The 10,752-nt window shown below is 47.2% G+C and overlaps 1 protein-coding gene across 1 annotated transcript; it reads left to right on the top strand.

Moving 5' to 3' along the window:
* The first annotated feature begins 288 nt into the window (after nucleotides 1-288).
* On the top strand, nucleotides 289-5,803 carry LOC149427140 (SS18-like protein 2). The gene is made up of 3 exons (XM_089668221.1): nucleotides 289-438; nucleotides 2,303-2,379; nucleotides 5,216-5,803. The coding sequence occupies exons 1-3, from the start codon at nucleotides 370-372 to the stop codon at nucleotides 5,301-5,303; spliced, it is 234 nt and encodes a 77-aa protein (XP_089524347.1). The 5' UTR covers nucleotides 289-369; the 3' UTR covers nucleotides 5,304-5,803.
* Nucleotides 5,804-10,752: the final 4,949 nt, after the last annotated feature.

Raw genomic sequence — 10,752 nt, 5'->3', positions numbered from 1 at the left:
CACAAGTGGCGCGGCTGGTAGCCAATGATCACACATGGAGCATCTCCTACGCATGGGCGAAGCAATGTCGTGGAAGATCATATGACAGGTGTAGCTTACTCTATACAGAGACATGCCTCTCATCTTCACTACAAATCTTCCTTTACAATTCCAGCCTAACGAGGGGACACCATGCACGGGGTTCAAACACAATCGTGATTTAGGTGGCGTTCCCCTTTAAATCTAAACTCCGGGCCGATATCGCGGGTTTCTGTGTTCTCAGGTGAGGGGGCGGAGCCAGCGTGCGACCTTACCATACGCTCGGCTGGCGTAGTTACGCTGGAAGACGCGATAACAGTGCACCGGAAGTGAGAGGTGTGAACGGGAGAGATGTCGCTGGTGTTCGTACCGGAGCGGCTCCGGGGCCGGGCGCAGATCCCGGAGGACAATGTACAGAGGGTGAGCGGTCCGGGTAGGGGGAGGACGGGATTTCAAGCTTGGTGGGGCCCTGGCTGACCTCGTGCAGTGTCTGTGTGGGGGAGGGGTGACATGTTTAATGGCGATCTATCGGCTGTACATACTTCCCCTCCGGGATGTGAAAGGAGGGGAGGGTGATAGCATCAGGCCAATCAGCAGGTGCCATCACTGCCACATGGGAGGAAGTGATCACATGACCCCTCCCTCTCCATACTAGGAAGTACATCTGCAGACCCCCCCCTTCATATCAAGGCGTACAGCCTACCCCCCTCACCCCAGCAGTGGAGGAGGTGATCACATGGCCAGCCCCTTCTTATCAAGGAGTACAGCCTATCTCCCCCCCACCCCTTGTCATATCAAGGACAGCCTATAACCCCCCCCCCCCTTCATATCAAGGAGTACAGCCTATTCCCCCCCTCATCATATCAAGGAGGACAGCCTATCCCCCCCCCCCCCCTTTCATATCAAGGAGGACAGCCTATCCCCCCCCCCTTTCATATCAAGGAGGACAGCCTATCCCCCCCCCTTTCATATCAAGGAGGACAGCCTATCCCCCCCCCCTTTCATATCAAGGAGGACAGCCTATCCCCCCCCCCCCTTTCATATCAAGGAGGACAGCCTATCCCCCCCCCCCTTTCATATCAAGGAGGACAGCCTATCCCTCCCCCCCCCTTTCATATCAAGGAGGACAGCCTATCCCTCCCCCCCCCTTTCATATCAAGGAGGACAGCCTATCCCTCCCCCCCCCCCTTTCATATCAAGGAGGACAGCCTATCCCTCCCCCCCCTTTCATATCAAGGACAGCCTATCCCTCCCCCCCCCTTTCATATCAAGGAGGACAGCCTATCCCTCCCCCCCCCCCTTTCATATCAAGGAGGACAGCCTATCCCCCCCCCCCCCTTTCATATCAAGGAGGACAGCCTATCCCCCCCCCCTTTCATATCAAGGAGGACAGCCTATCCCCCCCCCTTTCATATCAAGGAGGACAGCCTATCCCCCCCCCCTTTCATATCAAGGAGGACAGCCTATCCCCCCCCCCCCTTTCATATCAAGGAGGACAGCCTATCCCTCCCCCCCCCTTTCATATCAAGGAGGACAGCCTATCCCTCCCCCCCCCTTTCATATCAAGGAGGACAGCCTATCCCTCCCCCCCCTTTCATATCAAGGAGGACAGCCTATCCCTCCCCCCCCCCCTTTCATATCAAGGAGGACAGCCTATCCCTCCCCCCCCCTTTCATATCAAGGACAGCCTATCCCTCCCCCCCCCTTTCATATCAAGGAGGACAGCCTATCCCTCCCCCCCCCCCCTTTCATATCAAGGAGGACAGCCTATCCCTCCCCCCCCCCCTTTCATATCAAGGAGGACAGCCTATCCCTCCCCCCCCCTTTCATATCAAGGAGGACAGCCTATCCCTCCCCCCCCCCTTTCATATCAAGGAGGACAGCCTATCCCTCCCCCCCCCCCTTTCATATCAAGGAGGACAGCCTATCCCTCCCCCCCCCTTTCATATCAAAGAGGACAGCCTATCCCTCCCCCCCCCTTTCATATCAAGGAGGACAGCCTATCCCTCCCCCCCCCCTTTCATATCAAGGACGACAGCCTATCCCTCCCCCCCCTTTCATATCAAGGAGGACAGCCTATCCTCCCTGCCCTGCACAACTGTGCAGTTTTCAAAAAGTGACAGTGGGTGCGGGGAGATGAACCCCCTACCCGCTGTCACAGGTGGGGGATGAGGGAAGGAGCTGGAACATATTGAACCCTAAATTTTGGTGGAACACACTCCTGAAGGTGAACTGTAACCTTCACCACCCCGCTAATCGTATTATTTGTTCTTTTCCTGTCCAGCTGCTGGAAGAGAACGACCAACTCATCCGCTGTATTGTGGAATATCAGAGCAAGGGGAGAGCCACCGAGTGTTCCCAGTGAGTACCGGGGGGGGGGGAGTGGGGTGCACTGCGCCTGCTGGGAGTTCCCGTCTGTCCCATATTTGTCTGTCTTTCCTCCCACCCTTATGTCTGTCTGATTAATAGATCTGTGTACATGATCAGGTTATACTGCATATACAACCATAGAGTATTATTATACAGGATTTATATATTATTATTATACAGGATTTATATAGCGCCAACAGTTTGCTCAGCACTTTACAATATAACGGGAGACAGAAGGAATCGGAGGGCCCAGCTTGTGGAGCTTACAATCTAAAGGAAGGGGGAGGTGGTGCAAAAGGTGATAGCTGGGGGGGGTGATCTGATGGCTCAAGTACAGTTCTTAGGTGTGTTGTCTTCTATTACTCGGAGGAGGATGGATGACTATGTGTAAATTTATAAATGTATTTTCCCACAGCAACTAGTCCTGAGAGTTCTTTTCCAGAGACATGCATGTAGTCAGTTCAGCGACAGTTCATGAAGCAGAGGTACAGACAAGGCACATGACAGGGTATTCAGCAATCATCAGAAACCTTCAAAGGACACACTTTCTCCAGCCCTTTCTCCAGACCGACCTCAACCAAAGAAAACCTTCCCTAATATACACCTTTTCCCATTGACCAAAGTGTTGAGCAATCTGATTGCTTGGTTTTAGGAGCATGTTTGATCTTATGTGTCTAGTCCTAGAACAGCCGTATGCATAGATTTTAATTAAAAAGTGAAATAGATCCTCCTGGTCTTGTTCTTGGCAAAACTGTTCTCTTCACCATAAACAAGCACACCATGAATAAGAACTTTCCCAATCTAATCAGGCAGGCTTGCATTTTACAATACTGGTTGATTTGCAAATAGGTCTGAAACTCTCCACATATTTACCCAAAAACAGGTTAACCCAACATAACAAAGGGAAGGTAACTACCTTGTGCATAAATTAACATAATAAGGAGTCCTTAGCTGTCCTTTTGGTGTGTAAAACACATCTAGCCCAGTCCTATGCTGGCCTGTTCAATAACATGAGAATACTATATATATATATAAAATTTATTTATTTCAGGTACTTATATAGCTCTGTCAGTTTACACAGCACTTTACATATATATTGTACATTCACATCAGTCCCTAACCCTCAAGGGGTGTACAATCTAAGGTCCCTAACTCACATTCATACATACACATACTAGGGACAATTTAGACAGGAGCCAAGTAACCTACCAGCATGTCTTTGGATTGTGGGAGGAAACCGGAGTACCCAGAGGAAACCCACGCAGGCACAGGGAGAACATGCAAACTCCAGGCAGGTGGTGCCATGGTTGGGATTCAAACCGACGACTCCAGTACGGCCAGGCGGAAGTGCTAACCATTTAGCCACTGTGTTGCCCACATTCACATCAGTCCCTAACCCTCAAGGGGTGTACAATCTAAGGTCCCTAACTCGCATTCATACATACACATACTAGGGACAATTTAGATAGGATCCAATTCACCGACCAGCATGTCTTTGGAGTGTAGGAGGAAACCCACGCAGGCACAGGGAGAACATGCAAACTCCAGGCAGGAGGTGCTGTGGTTGGGATTCGAACCAACGAACCGAGTACTGCCAGGCGGAAGTGCTAACCATTTAGAAACATATCTCAAATTACAATATCCTACAAGGTGGAGGTGGGGTGGGCTTCCCTGAATAAGTAAGTTTTCAATGATCGCCTAAAGGCAGACAGGGTGGGGGCTATCCAGACATACTGGGGGGAAAGAGATCCAGAGGTTGGGAGAGGCTCTGGAGAAGTTTTGGAGGCAACAATGAGAGAGATAGAGAGCACTATGTCTTGGGAGGAGCGGAGTGGGCGATATCTGTGGATGAGATTGGTGATGTAGCTGGAGGCAGTGTTGTGGATGGCTTTGTATGTTGTGGTATTTATTTATGTTTTAGGTGGAGTAGTGAGGGGTCTGTCAGGTTTTTATTGCTGTCCTGTGTTCCTCCTAGGGAGGGTCTTGGTGTGTTTTGAATGCTTTCAAGTGCAGAGGAGGGATGTGGGGTCACATAGACCCCAGATTTCTCCATAAAAAAAATACTTGTCAGGTGTCTATTGCTGTCATAGGGGATGATACAAAAAAGAAAAAACATAGAAAGTGGCAATGTGTAAAAAAAAAAAAATTAATTTAATAAAAATTATTTAAAAAAATGATAGTGCCCTTGTCCCACTGCGCAAAAGTGAACCTATGTAAGTCCCCCACACATGCAAACACAGATTGTCCCACACACGAGGCAGCGTCACGATAGTCGGCTCATGGGCAATAATTCTAGCACTAGTTTACCTTTGTAAATATAAAGTGATCACAGGTGACGCTTTAAAAGCCTTTACAGGTTAACAGTAAAATTTACGTTGTTTGTCGCCATTGCAAGGGCGTGTACAATTTTAAAGCGTGACATGTTTGGTACCTATCTATAAGTGTATCATCTTTTAGAGTACAAAAATAATTGGGTTATGTATTTTTTTTTTTTTTTTTGCAATAAAATTTTAAAGTGGGGATTTCCCCCCCCACAATTTGCACTTGATAAAACACTACACAAATACCGTGTGCCATTAAAAACAAAAACCATCAATTTATTCTCTAGGGCCTCTGATTTAAAATATATATATAATGTTAGGGGGTTCAAAGTAATTTTGTAGCAAAAAATACTGATTTTAAAATTAAAAAAACAAAAAGTGCCAGAAATGTCTCGGGACTGAAGTGGCTAATTAGAGAAACCGGATTAGTTTCCATTTATGCAGTAAGGCTTTATCGCATGATTTAGTATTGATGGCTTCCTTTTTTTTTTTTTCTTTTTCTGCAGGTACCAGCAAGTTCTGCACAGGAATCTCATCTACTTGGCAACCATAGCTGATGCCAGCCCCCCATCCCCACCCAAACCAGGATCCTAAACTGTGTGCCAGTCCCCCACCCAAACCAGTGTTCTGAAGTGTGTGCCAGTCCCCATCCCTGTTCAAACCTCCTGTGTGTATCTCTATATGCAGCCTGCATATGCTGTAGTGTTACCTGTAGACTCTCCATCTTTAGTCGGCGACTTCTGGCTGTAGAATGACAGAACCCGGAATGTAACCCTGACAGCGCTGGCTGGGAGAACATTTTTCCATTCTGGTGAAGTTCCAGTTTTTGTCCACAAGATGGAGCCAAGTGAACAGCTCTAGCCAGTGGCCAGTCTAGGACCCAGAACTGCAGCTTACTGTCTTTTTTTTTAATCAAACTTTCTTTAGTTATTCACAGAGAAGAGATGGAAAACATGGCCTGAAAGGGGGACCAAATGGCAGAGCTCACTGCACCAGAAAGATTTGGCTGTGACTGTAAATATTTTGTCTACTTGAAGTTGTATATCTTGATTGGATTTTAGGTCACTTTATTTAATTAAAAGAAGAAAACTACAGATCGGCTTTCTGCACTTTTTTTTTTTTTCCAAGGGAACATGTTGGTGTAAATACATCAAGGGTCAATGCCGGCATGGTAAATAGGGCAGAACAGTGGCTAAATGCACTTCCGCCTGGCAGTACTGGGGTCGTTGGTTTGAATCCCAACCACATCACCACCTGCCTGGAGTTTGCATGTTCTCCCTGTGCCTGTGTAGGTTTCCTCTGAGTATTCCGGTTTCCTCCCACACTCCAAAGACATGCTGGTAGGTGAATTGGCTCCTGTCTAAACTGCCCCTAGTATGTGTATGTATGAATGTGAGTTAGGGACCTTAGATTGTACGCCCCTTGAGGGTTAGGGACTGATGTGAATGTACAATATATATGTAAAGCGTGGCGTAAATTGACGGCGCTGTATAAGTACCTGAAATAAATGCACACTTTTTTGGGGGGGGGGGTGCATTTATTTTTTTTTTTTTTCTCAGAAGTCAGCAGAGCAATGCACTCATGGTGCAATGTCGGCCTCCTGCAGACACTGCCTCCACCTTTGTGTCCCGTACCTCTGTATGAGCTGTTAATTGCAAAACTGGACGAAGTGTCCATGAACTACAAGGACGCTCATCTGTTCCCTCACAATTCATTAAGAACTACAAGCTGCAGTGGAAGACAGAATTTGTAGTTTATTCAAATTCTTGTGAATAAATGATGCAGCTGTTCAGGCAGAATCCCGATTTTGAAATGGGTGCAGGGGAAAGGAACCCCCCGTCAGGGTGGGAATGAGTTGGAGCAATGTATGTAACGTGCTCCAAAAGGTGAACCTAGCCTTGAATGTTTTTTAGATGTAAGCACAGTATTGCCTTCTTAGAAGAGAAGGTCTTCACATGTCCCAAGAATAAAATAATCATTTCTCATTTCCGGGCAGGGGGTGGAGCCATGCAAATTGTTCCTTTATTTGTCAGCTTGATGCTCCAGTATGTTGGCTTCTTTACCGTACATATACAGCCTAATGTTATAGAGCAGTCCATTCCTAACAGCCTTCAGCTGTTTCATACTTTTTGGCCATCATCAGTGCAGTGCATAGAAACCATGGCTTCAGGGGAGAAGGGCTTAGGGCCCCAATAATGCAATATAATCATACAGGGGATGGTGAGACAAAATAACTTTTCCTCTGAGGGTCTAGATACACTTTAAGTCCTCATGCACACGGGATGTTTTTACAGCAGTTGTTTAGGCTTTTTACTTTTTTTTTTTTTTCTACAGCCAGTAAACCCCCCAGCATGTTATCCTATGTGTCCATACACACAGACTAGAATCAACGTTTTTTTGGCAGGGGCATTTTTTGGCTGGAAAAAACCCCCCCAGAACTAGTGGGTTTCTAGAGGAGTTTTTTTAGCTGTAAAAAAGCTCTAACGCTGAAAAATGCAGTAAATCGTGGCAAACCGGCGTTTTTTGGATTTTTTTTGACCAGAAAAGTTTTATTTTTTGGTTAAAAAAAACAAAACACGCAACCGTGAAAAAACTTGGCTAAACACTAATACAAAAATGCAGAAAAACTCAGGTTTTTAACGTGACTTTACACAGCTAACATTACCAGCGTTATTAAAACGCCCCGTGTGCACGGAGCCTAAAGCTATCTGGTGTCTCTTCCCCATGCGGGGTGCAGCACAATTTCATATTCAAGCTGGCCTACCTCCACATGACTCCATTCATCAGTAGGAGCAAAGAAAGGAGACTGGTTACACTCCAGTCCGCAACCAACACCGTCATATGGGAGGAAGAAAGGAGAATCACATCCTACTGCACTAATGAATGAACTAAACAGTGGGCAGGCCAGACCAGGACATGAATCGTCCACTACACTGCTGAATGAACTAGACAGACCAGGAACCAGGTCCTTCCACTGCGTTGACTAGGCAGTGGGCAGGTCAGACCAGGAACCAGATCCTTCCGCTGCACTAATGGCTACGCAGTTGGCAGGTCAGACCAGGACATGAATCCTCCACTACACTGCTGAATTAACTGGACAGTGAGTGGGTCAGACCAAGAACTAGATCCTTCCACTGCATTAATGACAACGCAGTGGGCAGGTCAGACCAGGAACCAAGTCCTTCCACATCATTTATGACTACGCAGTGGGCAGGTCAGACCAGGAACTAGGTCCTTCCACTGCATTAATGAATAAATTACACCGTGGGCAGGTCACACGAGGAACCAGGCCACTCACACTACACCGACCAGGACCTTGGCATTCCCACTACATCAATGACTGAACCAGACCATGGGTGGGTCATGTTGGGACCTGGGTCCACCCACTGCACCAATGAACTACATAGTGAGAGGGTCTGACTAGGAAACAGATCCTCCTACCACACTAATGAATGCATTAGACAGTGGGCAAGTTAGACCAGGACCTGGGTCCTCCCACTGCACCAAGGAACTGCACAGTAGGAATATACCGTGTGGGGGTAGACTGGGAACTAGGTCTTCCCACTACACCAATGAATGAACTATACCACCATGGTTGGGTCAGACCAGGACCTGGGTCCTCACACTGCACCAAGGAACTGCACAGTAGGAATATAGGTCTTCCCACTACACTAATGAATGAACTATACCACCTTGGGTGGGTCAGGCCAGGACCTGGGTCCTCACACTACACTAATAAATGGGCCACACTGTGGGCAGGTTGGATTAGCACCTTGGGTCCTTCCACTACACCACGTGCCGAATCCGGCCCACCAACCATTTTATGAGGCCCTTGCAACTCTCCTGCATCTGTGGCACACCCCTCGTCTCCACCCCAAACTATGTCTCAAAAGTCGGCAGCATGGGGGAGGGCAGAACTCCTCCATCAGATACTGCGTCTCTCTGTGTGGCTGCAGTACCCCCTTGTTTCCGCCTCCCATGGTCTCAGCATTTAGTAGACTCTGCACTTTCTGCTTCCTAGTTCCACCTCCAGTTTCTTCCCAGCAGCAGCACAAGGTAAGGGGGAATGCTTCTGATGGTTGGGAAGGCTCTTCACATCTTATTTAAGGGGGGGGGATGCTCTGGTTATTTAGTCGTACAGATACAACCGGCCCTTTGAGGGCCATAATGGTGATGCGGCCCACGATTAAATTGAGTCTGACATCCCTGCACTACACAGTGGGCGGGTCAGACCAGGACCATCAGCCCTCCCACTAAACTAATGCACCACACAGTGGGCGGGTCAGACCAGGACCATCAGCCCTCCCACTAAACTAATGAACTACACTGTGGGTGATTCAGACCAGGACCTGGTTCCTCCAGCTGTACTAATGAATGCACCACACAGTGTGCAGGTCAGACCAGGACCATCAGTCCTCCCACTAAACTAATGAACTATATTGTGGGTGACTCAGTACAGTTGGAGGAACCAGGTCCTGGTCTGAGTCACCCACAATGTAGTTCATTAGTTTAGTGGGAGGACTGATGGTCCTGGTCTGACCTGCACACTATGTGGTGCATTCATTAGTACAGTTGGAGGAACCAGGTCCTGGTCTAATGAATGCACCACATAGTGTGCAGGTCAGACCAGGACCATCAGTCCTCCCACTAAACTAATGCACCACACAGTGGGCGGGTCAGACCAGGACCTGGATCCTCCCACTACACCAATGAATGAATGAATTAGACAGTGGGCAGGTCAGATTGGGGCCTGTCTCCTCCCACTACATGAATGAACTAAACAGTGGGTGGGACAGGGATAGCGGCCCTATGAAATAAAGATAAAGGGGAACAGCCCGTTATGCAGCAGAAAAGACGATTTCTAGATAACTGCAATGAAAATTTAAAAAAAAACAAAACATACCATCAATATAAAATACAGCCAAATTCACACCATACAAAAACAGATTACACAACAAAATAAAACAAATAATGTCACACTATTAAATGTATCTTTAATAAAGCAAATAGTTATTTTACTTACAGAAGCTTTAGAAGTAAAATACAAAATGTACAGTTCCAGTTTACAAGTAATGGCTGGAAAAAGGAGAAAAAAAAAAAGCGATAGTAGGGTCACGCTCACGAGCGGTAAACCCTCGCACTTGGCAGTGAAACAGACTTCAAGGAGTCATTGCCAAGCACAGCACTGCAACTCGCTCATAGAAAGTGGGGTGGTGGGTCTTCCCCGCCCCCGAGGAGCGTCTAATGGCCAGTGTTCAGTACAGCTTGAAGCCAGGAACATACCACCTACATGGTCAAAGCGTCAACATATAGAAACAAAAAAAAATGTTTCCGTTTTCAGTTTCCATTCATCACACTGAAATATTCTTTTAGAAGACTTCAAAATACGAGTAAAAAAAATATATGTTTATATATAGCATGTGGAATAGTTAAGTTGGCACTTTGCGACATCTGTTTTGATACAAATATATATGTCTACCCATTAATAAGACCAATAATATTCTGATAAAACGGTTGTGGGAGGGAGGTTGGGGTTAAAGAGTCCCTATCACCGACTGAGTGGAGGAAGATATTTCATGGACTAAACCAAATCAACAGCCTATTGGTCCGTCAGGACATAGGGACGTTCTTGGATCATCTTCATTCAATAGGCTGTGTTTACCCAAACGGAGGTCTAGTTCTCAACTCCTTCACTGAGTGTGGATCGGGGATCACTGAAAGGCTGACTCCACCCAAAATGGAGATTTCAGTTTTGCCTGATTTGTGGCAAGTTTGATCATACAAAGGCTTCTAATATTTCTTGGGGACTTCAGTGATAACATTTGCTACTAGGATTTGCCGTTATGCCCAACCACTGAGACAAAGCCAAATAATGGAGCCACCATTCACTGATGGATTCTCTAACATAGAATTGGTGAGACCAACCATCAGAGAAGCCTCCATAACGGCCTGCTATCAGCAGGCCGTTATGGAGGTGGCACTCTCTGACAGCAGGCCGTTATGGAGGTGGCACTCTGACAGGGAGTGCCACCTCCATAACGGC

The sequence above is a fragment of the Staurois parvus genome, unplaced genomic scaffold, assembly GCF_062004578.1.
Source record: "Staurois parvus isolate SC_StPar_1 unplaced genomic scaffold, SC_StPar_1.0 ptg003976l, whole genome shotgun sequence".
NCBI classification, from domain to species: domain Eukaryota; kingdom Metazoa; phylum Chordata; class Amphibia; order Anura; family Ranidae; genus Staurois; species Staurois parvus.
This window is presented reverse-complemented; position numbering and strand designations above follow the sequence as displayed.